General features: G+C 32.2%; 2 protein-coding genes across 6 annotated transcripts; one reads left to right on the plus strand and one right to left on the minus strand.

Moving 5' to 3' along the window:
• The first annotated feature begins 2,427 nt into the window (after positions 1–2,427).
• LOC118041170 (protein ARV 2) lies at positions 2,428–4,856 on the plus strand. Of its 3 annotated transcripts, none has more exons than XM_035048359.2 (9): positions 2,428–2,580; positions 2,659–2,706; positions 2,839–2,928; positions 3,154–3,212; positions 3,309–3,387; positions 3,490–3,584; positions 4,060–4,126; positions 4,266–4,341; positions 4,607–4,856. In XM_035048359.2, the coding sequence occupies exons 1-9, from the start codon at positions 2,461–2,463 to the stop codon at positions 4,741–4,743; spliced, it is 771 nt and encodes a 256-aa protein (XP_034904250.1). In that variant the 5' UTR covers positions 2,428–2,460; the 3' UTR covers positions 4,744–4,856. The 3 variants fall into 3 exon arrangements, with proteins under 3 accessions (XP_034904250.1, XP_034904251.1, XP_034904252.1); XM_035048360.2 differs by having other exon boundaries at positions 3,167–3,212; positions 3,305–3,387; XM_035048361.2 differs by lacking the exon at positions 2,839–2,928 and having other exon boundaries at positions 3,167–3,212; positions 3,305–3,387.
• Positions 4,857–11,451: 6,595 nt separating this feature from the next.
• Positions 11,452–15,038, minus strand: LOC118041169 (protein NTM1-like 9). 3 transcript variants are annotated; one of them, XM_073404295.1, is made up of 8 exons: positions 14,762–15,038; positions 14,494–14,649; positions 14,065–14,330; positions 13,144–13,278; positions 12,890–13,045; positions 12,519–12,791; positions 11,994–12,254; positions 11,452–11,901 (listed from the first exon to the last, which is right to left on the minus strand). In XM_073404295.1, the coding sequence occupies exons 2-8, from the start codon at positions 14,597–14,599 to the stop codon at positions 11,614–11,616; spliced, it is 1,485 nt and encodes a 494-aa protein (XP_073260396.1). In that variant the 5' UTR covers positions 14,600–14,649; positions 14,762–15,038; the 3' UTR covers positions 11,452–11,613. The 3 variants fall into 3 exon arrangements, with proteins under 3 accessions (XP_073260396.1, XP_034904248.1, XP_034904249.1); XM_035048357.2 differs by having other exon boundaries at positions 14,449–14,649; positions 14,762–15,036; XM_035048358.2 differs by lacking the exon at positions 12,890–13,045 and having other exon boundaries at positions 14,449–14,649; positions 14,762–15,035.
• Positions 15,039–15,137: the final 99 nt, after the last annotated feature.

Genomic DNA, 15,137 nt, shown 5'->3' on the forward strand with positions numbered 1-15,137 from the left:
AGGTAGAGCATCGAGTTTTTCCTATAAAAAGTAATTATGTACCCCTCTAATAAAAGTTTTTATCACCATAAATTCTAACAATTTTTCCACTTTAATCACCTTTTAATTGAATATTTTTAAATATACCTTGGTGCTCTCCTTTTCTAGCTAGGTGATAGAAAAAAAATCATGGAGTCTTTTTCACATTCATGCTAGTGTTAAACATGCAATTAACTTATGGCACATTAGCAAAGCTAAGTATAAAACCTAGTTCTAGACTATAACACCATACTCGAGTAGACCTATATAAAAAGTGGTAGGGAGAATTTTACATATGGTGTTTGTGTCTTGAATCACTAATTCAAGACTATTTCGAACATTTTAGATGTGTTTTTTAGAATTAGATAAGCCATTGTAGCTGTCTAGATTCATCTTCATTACTATAAAATCTTAGGGATACATGTATTTGACACACTTTGATATAATAGAGGATATTCTACCTAATGTGTAAATTTTTAATCATTTTTTTCCTCGTCCTTGTATGGCTTTTTTGGCTCTAGACTACTGAAATGAGATTCTAATGAAGAATAATATCATTGATGAAGGCTATGGCCTATGACTTTATCTTTTGATCTATGCAGATCTTGTCTAGATGACCCCGTATAAGAATGTTCCTCATGATAACGAGGCCATATCATTAAAATTATAAGGGTGTAGCATCTGCTTTTTTCCATTTAATTTGTTTTGCCTAGTCTCATTCAGAAAATTAAATTGCCTGTACTTAGAAGAAATGGGAGGAGAAGGCTATTGAAAAGTTGGTGGTATATTTTATACATAAATAGAAAGAGCCTTGAGTTGTTGTTAAGAAGTTAAAATAGCTTTTGTGAGTGTTATCATCTGTTAAGCATAATGTTGGAGGTTAATTATAGTTGATGAAGATTATGGAAGGTTTGTAACTCTTTCGCTTGGTGTTTCCATGTTATCATCCATGAAATATCTCAAATCAGGTTCGGGATAAGAAGGGTTTGGATAGGAAATGAATGAAGTTTTTTTTTTTTTTTTTCTAGAGATTCCCACAAACAATGTCACTGATGAAGTCAAAGAAAAACTTCACTAGATCTCTAGGCTTTTTCACGACTAGATGGATTGGTGTTGCCTCCAAAATAAAATAAAAAACCCTCAGATATTTAAACGAGTTTTTGAGTTTGGTTACTGAAATGATAAGCAGGTAAAAAGATCAAGAACTGAAAAAGGTGTTTTTTTGTATGTGTCATAGAGAAATTGGTGTTTTGACCTGGAAGTTACGATGATGAACAATTAAAGATTCTCACCTTGTGAAATAAGAGAGTGAGCTTCTTTGGCTATGAAAAAAAGTCACATAATTGATCATATTATTGTCTAATAAAAGTGTTGGTTTGAGAATATTTATATTGAACTATAAATATTTTTTATAAAAATTATAGGATTGTAGAAAAAATAAGAGAAAAGAAAAGTTACAGAGAAAGAGAAAGGTTAGATTTAGCCAGGATGACCTTGATTGGTTAGCCTATAGGAATTGCTCACCCTAGGCCTAGCCTAGGACGTGCTAACGCTCAGCTCGCCTTAGTCTTTCTAGGGAGAGTTGACCTTTTGATTGGAGCTCAAGCATATTTTAAAAAAAAAATCATATTTTAAGAAAAAAAATCTTTAAAAAATCCTAGACAAAAAAATCTTTGGTTTGGTTTTAGGATTGAAGTAAAAGCCAAACAAAATTTTTGACATGACTCATGAACATAAAAACTTCTAGTTTAAGAGATATCAAAGGAAAGATTTATAAATACATGAACATCATTCATTCAGACAGGATTATAAGACCTTGAGAATAGTTAAAACAATGTTAAAAAGAAAGTTATGAGAATTTACTTTCCTTTTCAATTTTGAATTAAAGCTGTTAAAGACTTTAAAATAGTTATGCCCTTTTTTTTCTTCCAATATAAAAATGTTTGTCCAAAGAGATTTAACAAATTAAAACACACCAATTTTTCATTAAAAATAGAAAGAAAAAAAAATTGCTTCTCCAAAAAAGCATTTTTTTGGTTTTTTATTCTAAATGATAAAATAAAAAGAGATGAGAAAAGAGAAACCATTTTGAAAACAATACTACATAAAGCAAACATAATACTTGTTTATTTTCTTCAAGCAAGGAATTTTGAAAATCAAATTTATTTCAGCAATCGATTCTCTAGAAACTAGAAACGAAGGTGTTATGCAACAGGATTATGATCATGAATGGCGAAGATTCTTCAATTTTTCTTTTTCAGTGGCAGAAAAGAAGAAAAAGAAAATGCAATCATCCAAAAGAAAAATAAAAAAGATTTTCCTAGAATGGTTGCTTTCAGCAAGCTTTGAAAGTCTATATTATAGCCCATACGCTTTGGGCTTAAGCCCGAAAGAGATTACAAAATAAATAAATAAAACCAGTAACAGTAGAAACGTTGTAGAATGCAGACTGATAGAGCGAGAGAGTCAAAAAAGATGGAGCCTAGATGTGTAGAGTGTGGATTTCCGATCAAAACTCTTTTCGTCCAATACTCACCTGGCAATATTCGGCTCATGAGATGTGTAAATCTCTCTCTTTCATTTATATATCCCCAATTTACCTCTCTCTTTTTTTTTTTTTTAACTTTGTTCTTGTTGTAGGAGAATTGCAAAGCAGTTGCAGACGAGTACATCGAATGTGAATTCATGGTGAGTTTATTATACCCTTTTGATTCTTGACTTGTTATGGACTGCTTTTTTATCCTTTCTTTCTTCGGGTTCACTTGGTGAAGATTTAGAGGTTTCTTTTTTCTTTTTTCTTTTTTGGGTTGATGGGTGTAGATTATTTTGATTGATCTGATTCTGCACAAGACAAAAGCGTATAGACATCTTCTCTTCAATGTAATTAATCAGCATACCGTCAATTTTGAGGTACAAGCTGCTGCCTTTAGTTATGTTGGCTTCTTACGGTTTATAAGCTCTGCATTCTTAATTTGGACACTCTCTTATGGTGTATTCTTCCAGAATGCTTCGAGGATATTAATGCTTCTAATCAGATTTTTTTTGCGGGGGCAAACTTATATCTAATTATGCACTTTCTGTTTCAGTATTTGTAATTGTTGCTATGGTGAATATGGGTTATTAACTCTAACATAGGGCTGCTTTGCAGGGTTCGTTGTGGAAGTCAATCTTTGCGTTTCTTCTTCTGGATGGTTGTATCCGTTCTCATATTGGTTATTTTCTTGTTTGAATACTTAATTACCCTTTAAACTTTTATGATGTATTTTGTCTGCCTTAATGATCAAAGATAGAAGTCTGCTTTTGAAAAGAAATGAGGGAGAGTGGGGTTCTTCCATGAGTTTTTCTTCAATTGTTTGGACATTCGAAGAGGTTAGCAAATGCCGGTGGGCTTTGGGGATAAATTTCAGCTTTAAAGTTGGAGTTGGATTCTCTGTGGTTCTTGAAAAGTGGGTTTGCTACTGTCTTATGTAGATTATCGTGGATGTCTTTGTCGGAAACTTTGTGTTTTTCTGTATTTTTCTTCTTTCAATGAGGCTGATGCTAAACACATCGATTCAAATCTCCAGGTAAATGTGTGTTTCGGTATCATGCTGTTTCTTCCTTTCATTTATTTCTTGGACTTGCAATTTTAGGAGTGTGAAGCACTAATATCAACTGCCATGTGTGCCACTCATTGTTTTTTAGGACAAACTCATGATGGAGATTACCTTGAGGGGGGATTTTTTAATCCAAATTAGTATAATTATCTATAAATCTGTTTTTATGCGTGCATAACAATGGACTGGGATAGATGTTGTGTATGATCATTGGCTACTTGTGGTCTGATACCTCTGTCTATGTGAAAAAGATGTCTAAGATCATTAAAAAGATATGGCCAAAATAAGGCAAGATAGAGAAAAGTAGTTTTTGTTACCGAACTCTTAGAATTATGTACGCTTCTGTTGACAATTATACTGGTGATATTTGATCTAGATTATCTGCATCAACCATAGAAGATAAAAAAAATAGTGTAATTTGACTTATTCTTCCTTAACTTCACAGGTGCAAAGACATTTTGCTTGCCGTCCTAGTTTCAAGTTACTTCAAGATTTTTCTTATTGCCACAATGGTATAGCTTCTTCCTAAAAAGCATATTGACGACACTTTTACTCTTTCAGCTTCTGTAATCATCTTGGTGTTGGTTCTTGTTTAATGCTTGAGCTTGAAGTTTGGTTTAATCTAACTTTTCTAAACATGCATTTTCACAGGTTTGGGAATTTCCACCTTCTGTAATCTTCATCATTGATTTATTTGTTTTATCATCCAACACGGTGGCATTAAAAGGTTAGGTAAAAGCATTCATTGCCCTAATACAATTATGCTTAACCTTTATTCACCAGTTTTCATGGCAGTACCATGCTAGTAATTATTATTACTGCAGCAAGTCATCAATATGTGGGACTGGCACGAATCTTGCTGGATTTGTTCTGTCAAATATTGGCATATTGCTAACTGATTTTTTTTTCCGAGTGGATTCTTGGAGGATTATTGATCGTAGTTGAAATGAACTTCATAGTTTTACACACCTTTGCTCTTTTTTATGAAGCAGTGATCACTGATTCAGCCATGAATAGATGCATTGCAGCCTGCTTCTGTGCACAGGCTCTTAAGTTGCTTGTCACTCAGGGGCCCGCTCGGAGATCGTTGAGATTTCAAAGCATTGATTGTTCATTTTCATTGTATTAAAGCACATCATGCTATGCTTAGTCATTTCAGTTAAAATACTATTTTTGTCTTATTTTTAAACATGAGTAGTGCAGATTTTAAACCCAGAATCGCAAATATTGAAGTTCGAGAAATGTAATTGTGTCTCGGAGCCCCTTCAAAGATGATCGATTCTTTTAATAAAAAATTTCTATATAAATTTTTTATTTTATTTTTTCAAATTGTTTTGATATTAAACTAAGTTGGAGGAATGTAATTGTTTTTTATATAAATTTTTTATTTTATTTTTTTATATCGTTATGCTATAGTAAAAATAATTTTATAAAAATAAAAAATATATATTATTTTGATGTATTTTTAAGTAAAAAGTATTTTAAACCCATTAACATTTATTTTTAAATGCATTTTAAACTTTAAAAAATAATCTTTAAACTTAACATGAAAGAAATGATGATATATAAAAAATATTTAAAATAAGAAAACCTATAATCTTAAAACATAACTGATTTAGGCCCTCCCTGCAAGGAAGAAGAATTTGGCAGTAGGCATAGAAACCGATGAGATGAGACAGAAAAAAAAAAAAAAACAAAAATGCTTCACAGCAGACAAACAAATCGGATGCTAAACACCATCAAACGCTGCTGGAATAGAAAGAACATGTTGAGAAAATTTTAATTATATCAAGAAAGGCCACCATGAGAGCTCAAAGGATGCTGCACGCATCTCCAAAATACGACGGTCTATATATATATATATATATTATATATATATATATATATATATATATATATATATATATATATATGTTTTTACCCTTTACACTTTGTTAGCATATATAGTCGCACAGTTGTCATTATGAGGTCCTACTTGTCTCACCAATAATTAGCACATTGCCTACCCTTTCAATTCACTATTTATTCACTATTTTTAAAAAATATATATATTTATATTTATCTTTTTTTTAATGGAAAGGTTTGTTTTCTCTTTATTATTTAATTAGCATTATCTTTTTTTTTAATTAATTATACTATTTATTTATGTTATCAAGCATAAACAATATCCTTGTGTTCCTCAATTAAAAAAAAATCATGGTGCCTAAAAACGAATTCATAACACAATAAAAAGTTTTTCTTATATTAGCAAGATAACTATTCATTTCATTAAAAATGTATGTTCTCTCCGAATTTGGAAAGAAATTAAGGAATAAGGAAAATAAAGCTTTGGCTAGGTATATGCATTTGTTTTACTTAATCTAAATCATTTGAATTTTGATAGATATTTATTTTTCTTGTTCTAGGATTTTACAAGTACAAAAAAATCATTGCTCCATCAAAATAAAGAAAATTAAATTAATAATAAAAAGGAATTTTGGCAAGAGAAAACCACTTTTTTCAAAATTTAAATCATTAGTTTTTCAAAGTATTTATTATTGACAAATAAATGTTCGACAAGTTCGTTGAAATTATTTAAAAAATAAATTCTCATTATCACATAGGATGACACGAGGGAGAACTCTTACTCTAATTAACCAAAAATGACCAAACTTAACGAAGGTATTGTCACTATCAACAACATTTACGTGGATTTCTTCTTTTGTTAGTGAATGTATAGGGGCAATTAAATAAATGTCTATACTAATTTGTTACTGATTTTAATTTTTTTTATGTGATGCTTAATATTAATTAATTATATTTAACAATATTAATTAGTATGAGACGTTTTGTAATAATAAAAAGAGTACCAGAGACACAAATAGAGAAGACAACACAAATAAATCCAACAGCATTCACTAATGGGGGATTTTGTCTGTGGCTTAATGGAGACTTTTCCAAGTGAATGAAAGAAGACATCCAGTAGTTTTCAGATGAACCAATTGTTCTCAACTTCAAGCTTGTTTCTGCATTCCAAGTCATTTTCCGATTCCATAATGAAGGTTTCTTTCGGAGGCAAAATTAACAGAGCTTTCCATCCGAGGCAGATCAAAGGCAGTACCATGCTTTGTAGCTCTTAGGGCCTGCAGCATAAATCAAATACAGTTCAATTCCAGCACCTAGAGACAGACAGCCTGAGTGCCTCGCCTCGTAGCGTTGTGGTCCGCGAGTTTTTACATAATCAGGAACTTCTTCGTGGACTGGTTCAAGGGAGGAGATATAGCTCTCTGATTCTGAGCCACGACGGAGGAAGCCTCCATTACTTCGGTGTCGTCATGATCAGACTCCGTAACTAATGTTTCCTTCTGAGGAAAATCTTTGGAATTGAAGTGCTTTCTAGCATTTTGAGCCTGCAAGCAGAAATCAAATGACGTTTGAATTCAGCACCGAAGATAAGTTATTCTTCGAGTTTTATACATGCAACTTGATTTCCTCACCTGGTGTCATTTAGTTGTTACGTAATCAGGAACTTCAGGGACTGAAGTGATGCAACAGATATGTTTCTTTGTATCTGATCCCGATGAGGAAGCCTCTGTTACTAGGATCTCATCACGATAAGAACCGATCTCTTCAGATGGCAGGGTTTCAGTAAGTGCTTGAATGGTTTGCATCAGCCAGTATTCATTTCATCTGGCATATCCACCAGAAAAGTTTGAAGTTCCCAGAGGCTGGGAAGACTGCAATAAGAGTATGAAGATATAAATTTTGCTACATTCCTCAAGAAGTCTAAATAGTAAGAAACTCAAAATGACTAAAATAGAAGGAATGCGGCGAAGTTAGAGTATTTGACCTGTGTGAGATGTCAATGCAACCCTGCTTTGTTCATTTTGCTTGGACATATATAAGATCTATAGACTATTGATGAAGATCTTGTATATTCTTTTCACAAGATCTATGAATTTTTTGTTCTATTTGGAGATTCTATAAGAGAATCATGGACTATTTTGGGATTCATACGATTATAATTTGTGTACTACTTTGAAGGCATCTATGATCTCTAGACTATTCCTTAACATATATGAGATCTATATTCCACAGGAGAACAACATTGAAAACACTGAAATAACATGAGCATGCATAAAGTTGCAATGCTTCCCAATGATATTCTCCTGTGCTATCTATTGAGTTTACATTTCTTCGGAGAAACTTTCTCCAATAGCCATTGGAGAACATTTGTTTACCTCAAGATGGTCAACTTCAATGTCATTGTCACCAATACCTTCAGGATTTACTCTACTCAATGACTTTGGTGGACTGGAATCATTGAGAGGAGTGTTTGAAGTTAATTTGTAGTTAGATTCATGCGAACAAACACATTTCTGGAGATAAAACCGGCTGCTTCATCAAGAAATGAATCTGCTAACTTCATGGTTTCCTCCACATCTTCATATCATCAGCATCAAACTGAAACGTCAACTCAATGGTGAATGGTGTATTCTCTAAAGAGAGGCCCTGCTCCATGTGGATCTGCTGCTGAATTGGATGGGGATACTGCAAACCCAGTCCATTTCCAGTAAATATAGATTGCACTTGCATCTCTTGGTCTACCTCAGAGGATAACAACATAGAAGTAAGCGTTAGTTCTTGATTTATTTTTGGATAATTATGGAGAGTGAAATACAAATTTAGAAAAGGCCATAAAGCCAATAGTCAAAGTGAAATACAAGAATATTTTAAAAAAAAAAAGATTTGAAAAAAAAAAGAGGAAAAATAATTAATCTACTACAGCAAACAACAAAGAAACTACCTAAAAGTTTCTCATTACACCATAATTTAATACTAGAAGATCTTAAAAGATTATTTCTTGTAAAAGTAAAGTTTGAATCCAAAATATATAATCAAATAGCAACCCGATAAAAAATAATGGAAAAACAATCAAATAAACTTATAATTCCCTCCTCAAAAACAATTTTGTTCCTACCCCAAGTAGTACTACTAGAAATTAATATTTAAGCTGATCTTTGAAATTTGCTTTGTATCATTTCGGATTTTTGTAGAAGCAGCGAGTCTAAGTGTTCTTGGTAAATAATATAGGATATCTCACCAATCCAAAATTTTTATTTAAATAGTCTTTAAAAAGTTACAGTGTACATAAAGATGTTCTGAAGTTTCTAAATATGAGCTGAAAAAAACACATAAAGCGTATAAGGTAAGTATAATATTTTGATGATGGAAAAAAACTTTTTTACCAACTTTATCTTGAATTGTCAATTAGAAAAACACCGGAGGGGGATACTCGAGATAACTAAGTAGTTATCAACTAAGGGAATAGTTCAGTAATTAATACTAGACTTGTCATTTTCAAAGAAAAGTCTCAATTTCAAACCTTTATAAGAGTGAAAGTCTATTAGAATGTAAGAATAGTGTTCGATTTCATAACCTAAACCCCACTAGACCAATTAAAACTGAAACTGAACAAAAAAAAGCACAAAGGTATTTATGTCTTTGTTGGTTAATAATCCAAGTTTAGTTACCAGTTGGTGGGTCTACAATCTTCTTGCATAAGACGCTACCTGGGAATGAGTGTGTAATTGCTACGACTGTTTATTTTAGTGTTTTAAAAGTAATTTTTGAAAAAATATAATTTTTTTTTAATTTTTTATTAAATATAAATTAATATACTTAGTATTTTTAAATTGATATGTTGATATTAAAAATAATTTTAAAAATAAAAAAATATTATTAATATAAAAATATTTTAAAAAAATAACTCCAATCAAGCCTTTAAACTTGGAAGGGGATTTGAGAATGTGACCTTTTCACGTCCAGTTAAAATGGAGCCCTCCTGCAGTGACGTGCACTACCAAACCTCCAGTCCAAATTGTCCGCACTGACATGACTGCAACAATGAAGCTCGCAAGTGTGCTTCTTTAAGAAATTAGAATACTAACAGATAGGTTTGGTTTTTTTTTTTTAAAAAAAAAGTCTTCTGCGCTCATACATAGCCATTGGCAGTCCAAGCATTATTTTTTTAAACTTCCTCCACAAGTTTCTCCTTTTCCTTCCTTTTTTCCTTGATTTTTCGATGCTGTCAATCATAATCTCATTTCTTTTCACCTATGTTTCCTTAATTTTTCTCTTATGTTCCCCACTTTCATGCGTCCTTCGTCTCTTAACTATCCGTCAAATTATTAATTGAAATGAACTTATTTGTCCAACTATTAATGATCAGGTAACACGGAGGCTACAATTTTGATTGCTCAAAAGGGTTCTTTTTAAGATACCATATTGGTTATCATGCCCGGTTTCTACTCCAATCACACCATCGAGTTCATTTGATGATTGCCTTTTGTGATAATACTGCTAATGTATTTGGTATTGCAATAACTTTTATAATTGTAGTTTAAAAAATTATTTTATAAAAAATATTTTTAGTTAAGGTTAATTTGATATTTATAGATGTTTGGTTAAAACTGTAGTTAAAATTAAAATTGAACAAAGAATAATTTAATGTGTTTGGTTAATAATACTTTTTAAATTGAGGTTATAAAATAACTATAATATATATATATATATATTAATGGTTTTAAGTTTAAATATTATATATTTAATTATCATCATGAAATAAATAATATTTTTTTATTTTTTATTTTTTATTGTTTCATTAAACTATCTATAATTCCATTACGTACAAAATTCATTCGACAAAAAATTATAGTTTCCATGATTTTTTAAGCGTGTAATAAAATTTAGTAAAATATTATCAGGAATAAAATTAAGATTACAATGCGAGTAAATTTAATTCACTCTAAACTAATTTTTCAAAAATAAAAAATTAATATTCATGTGAACAGTGTGAATTAATAAATTCACTACATTTATTTGATTTTTCAAAAAAAAAAAAGCATTGTTTACTTATGAACAATGCAGAGGGAAAAAAAAAAAAAAAACAGCTGAGAGCTGCTTTTAATTTAACTGCATTTTAAACACAAACTCAATGGGCCCAATCAAAAATAAATTATATTTTAGAGTATTATCAGACGTTTATTTTGTTGTGGTGGCTGGTTGCTTCAAACAATATCATGAAATAAGATACCACAAAACTTGATTCTCAAGTTGCGGGTGAAATTCTTATAGCAAAAAAAATTGTAGACAAAAGTAATTAATGAATTGAACTGTAGCGCAAGGTTATGGCAATTAGGGGGTTTGTTGTTAAAGGATTTTAAGGCTGTGTTTGTTGAGAAGGCGCACCTTGTAAACAAACATTTAACGCTCATTAAGAGTATGTTTGTTTGTTTGGTTATTTTTATGTTTGAAGCAACCAAAATAAAATAAAACGTTTGATAAAATTAAAAATACAATTTATTTTTAGTAGTATTCAGTGTAATTTATATTTAAAACACAAGTTCTTGGCTATATTTCTTATTTACTATTTATTTTTTCAAGTGACCAGTTTGAGTGACTGTTCATGTGAATTGTTTTTTTTAAAAAAAAAAACAATGCAATGAATTATAAATTTACTCGCATTGTTTATGTGAATAGTTTAATATTTTATCTAATTTTACTGCACGCTCAAAAAATTATGAAAACTGTAATTTTTATTGGATAAATTTTATATGTAATAAAATTGTAGATGATTTAATGGAATAATAAAAAATATTTTATATAAAATATTTTTTATTTCATGATGTAATAATAGTAATTAAATTTACAATATTTAAATTTAAAACCATTAATATATATATATATGTGTGTGTACTTATTTTATAACCTCAATTTAAAAAACATTCTTAACCAAACACATTAAATTATTTTTTATTCAACCTTAATTTTAACCAAACATATATAAATATCAAACTAACCTCAACCAAAAATATGTTTTATAAAATAATTTTTTTCAAATCACATCTATAAAAACTACCACAGTACCAAAAACACGGGTGGAGATGTATTATTCTGGAGAGACAATTCTGTTTGTGACAAAATGCTTGACCGTATACCCTTTTAAGAGCGGCATCTCTCAGTGAACAATCAGCGCTTCTCTAAGCATGATTATGAATAGAAGCAGACCTAAGACTGCGTTCACGAGAAAAACCAATAGAGGGCTTGATCCATGGCTTGATATAGTTATTTCAAGTTGAATGAAACGACCCTTCCTATCGTTGCCACCTAACTCATTTGATCTCGATTTTGCTCGTGGTTTTGCATTGGTAACCGGAACTATTCTCCTGTCTGTTTCAGATTCTCTGCCAAAACTTTCCTTCCGAGGCAGATCAATATCAGCACTTTCCTTTCTACCTTCTCCAGCCTGCAAAGATAAATCAAAAGGAGTTTAATTTCATTCGCTAGTTAGAGACAAGCTGCTTCCATGTTTTTTGTCCTCCAATGTATACTCCTCACCTTTGAAACTCCGCGCAGCGATTGAACTCTTTTATGAGAAACTTCCTTGCGTTCTACAAAGCTTGGGGCTACTGGAGGCGGAGGTTGGCGAGTCCTTGAAATTACTTCACCACCTGATTGCATTAATTTGACATGTTCATGTCGAGTTGCGGTGGTGGAATCCGTGGAAGATGCCCCCATCAAGAGAATATCATCACCGTGAGCCATTTGCAGCTGCCGAGATATTTTCAAATTACCGCGCCCGCCATACAAGTTTGCAGACTGTCATAAAGATATGAACAGACAAGTTAAATTTTCAAGTGTCCTCAAAGAATACACATGAAATACAAAATGATTCCTAACCCAGAAATGCAGCAAATCTAGAATGGTTGACCTGTGCACGAACTCAGTAAAGAGAATGTCCTTAGTGGCATTGAAATAATGAGTAAGTCACACATTACTCCAATGCTCCCATTAGCATTCTCTTAAATAATTATTGAGAGAATCAGGCGTTACTAAAAATGGTCATTGGAGATTATTTATTACCTCTCCATTGACATGATAAGTTGTTCTGTCACTGCTACCCGCAGCATAAGCTTTCCTTGATGACCTTGGTGAGCTGTGGTCATCTAGGAGAGAGAATGCAGCATGTTCAGTGCCATATTCATCTGGATCAACAAATAATGAGTCCACAAACTCGTTCGGATCCTCTTCATCTGAAAGGTAATTCTGTGCATAGATCTGTGACTGCAGTGGCGAAGGACAATTGAAATCATCCCAGTCGTTGTCAAAGAGAGATAGCGGTTGCTCTTCATCTACCTGGATTCAGAATCATACACAAGTAAACACGTATGCTTCTCATGCTCCACATGAAAAACTACATTCTTAAAACTGCAATTGGGAAAGCTCCATCTCACCCCTAGGATATTAGTCTCTGCTGCATTATTTTCAAAAACAGAACCCCTAAACCGACTAGGTTCACCTTCATCATAGATCTGTGACTGCAGTGGCGAAGGACAATTGAAATCCTCCCCGTCGCTGTCAACGAGAGATAGCAGTTGCTCTGCATCTACCTGGATTCAGAATCATACACAAGTAAACACATATGCTTCTCATGCTCCACATGAAAAACTACATTCTTAAAACTGCAATTGGGAAAGCTCCATCTCACCCCTAGGATATTAGTCGCTGCTGCATTATTTTCAAAAACAGAACCCATAAACCGACTAGGTTCACCTTCATCATTAGGCGAATTAGCAGCTGAGTCATCTGCCTTGTGCTTTAACTTGCAAAGGACAAGAGCCCTCTACAGTAAAAAGAACTCGAAAAATAAGAAATCAAGCAGCAGTCTGTTCCCACAGTTTCAGGATAGAACAACACATGTGGATATAGCAGACAAGCTTGGATATAGCAGAAATTCAACAAATCACATTGAAAACAGTTTGCACAAATAGAACTCAAGCATCAAACAAGCCAGGATATAGCAGACATTCTTCTAATCACATGGAAGACAGTTTCCCATGGCTTAAAAGTAATGGAGAGTGTGCTGAGCAAGATTAACTAGTCTAAGTTTAAGGCAAGCAATATCCAATAATAGCAAAGAATTTAGTTTATGTTCGGTATGATTTTTATAAATTGGTTTAAGTTGTTTTTAAATTCTTTATCCGAAGAAAAGTTATGTGTGTATATTTGGTTAGAAATAACATTTGGCTTGAATCAAAAGCTTGTTAGGAAATTGAGTTAAAATTTTGACATTTTATCTTTCAACTTACACCGCATCTATTCTTTAAGAAAATTGCTTTTGAGTCATTTTAACCAAATATATTTTCAACTTCAAATCATTTTAACTCATCTTTTTCACAAGTTATTAATGAAAAATAACTTTTGGATTATGACTAAAAATCCAAAGTCATAATTCAAAAAATCATGTCAAACAATCCCATCGAAGCACGACATTGAACTCCAGCACTCAAATTCTTCCACACAAACACAACGGTCTAACCTTAATCCATAGATGCAAACAAAAGAAAAGGTGGTAATCTCATGTATACTGTATGATTTAATACCAAAAAAAAAAAGTATTATATAATACCTCATCAGGAGGGGAAGTTTTAACTTGGAATTCATGGATGACCCACCCAGTTTTTTTAGAATCAGGACATTTGCGTTGGAAAACCAGATTCTTCTTAGTACCAATCACCTCATTTGTGCCTCTACGCTTGATATCACGAACCTTGCCGGTCAATTTCCAGTTTCCATTCCTGGTTGTTCTGTTAACTCGTTTGCTATTTGAGTACTTGTAGTCATGCCGACAAAAGAAATGCCACACTCGATCATCTGACTGAGTTACTGCAAAGTCTACAAACACATGATCACATAAAAAAAAAAACATTAGGATTTATCAAGAAAGTGTGGATTTGATTATCAAGACTAGCTTAGAATTTTCGTAACAATCATCACTGTTTATGGTACTAACCAGGTAAATCCCATGGATCCCACTGATAAAGGTAATCAATCTCACCAATATAAGCATCAACAAGGGAATCAAGGCCTTTCAATTTGTTCATCAGATAATGATCTATGATTTCTTCTTCAGTTGGACGGAATCTGTATCCCACCGGCTTCATCACACTCAATCACCGGTAAAAGTGCTCGTTTCTTTACATAGAAGAGAAACCTAGAAATCAAGCAAAGTTGAAAATATAACAAGAAGCAAAGTTATTAACGAGAAAACGATTCATCCCTCTTCCTAAAACAGGTTGACTAATGTAATGCACGAGAACAGATACCTTAATTCTTGACAAAAGAGAAGCAACTCGACAGAACAGAGTCAGAGAGTTTCCACTGTAATAAGATAAAAAGAAAAATATGGTGTTTCTTCTTTTTTGTTGTTGTTATTTTTAAGAAAACATTGACTTGAGAAATCTATCGGGATTGACTCAAAGATTCTATTATTTTTTCATCAAAAGTACCTCCTTATGTGAGAAGCTGCTCATACTACTGGGTGGAACCCCCACTGCAACCACGTCCCAACTCTCTCTCTCTCTCTCTCCCTCTCCCTCTCTTTCTCTCTCTCTCTCTCTCTCTCTAATTAAATTTATGAAAATTTCTTAGATTTTTGTTAGTTTCAATAAATAAATAAGATAGTCTGAAATCTGAATATTC

Source organism: Populus alba, chromosome 14 (assembly GCF_005239225.2).
Source record: "Populus alba chromosome 14, ASM523922v2, whole genome shotgun sequence".
NCBI lineage: Eukaryota > Viridiplantae > Streptophyta > Magnoliopsida > Malpighiales > Salicaceae > Populus > Populus alba.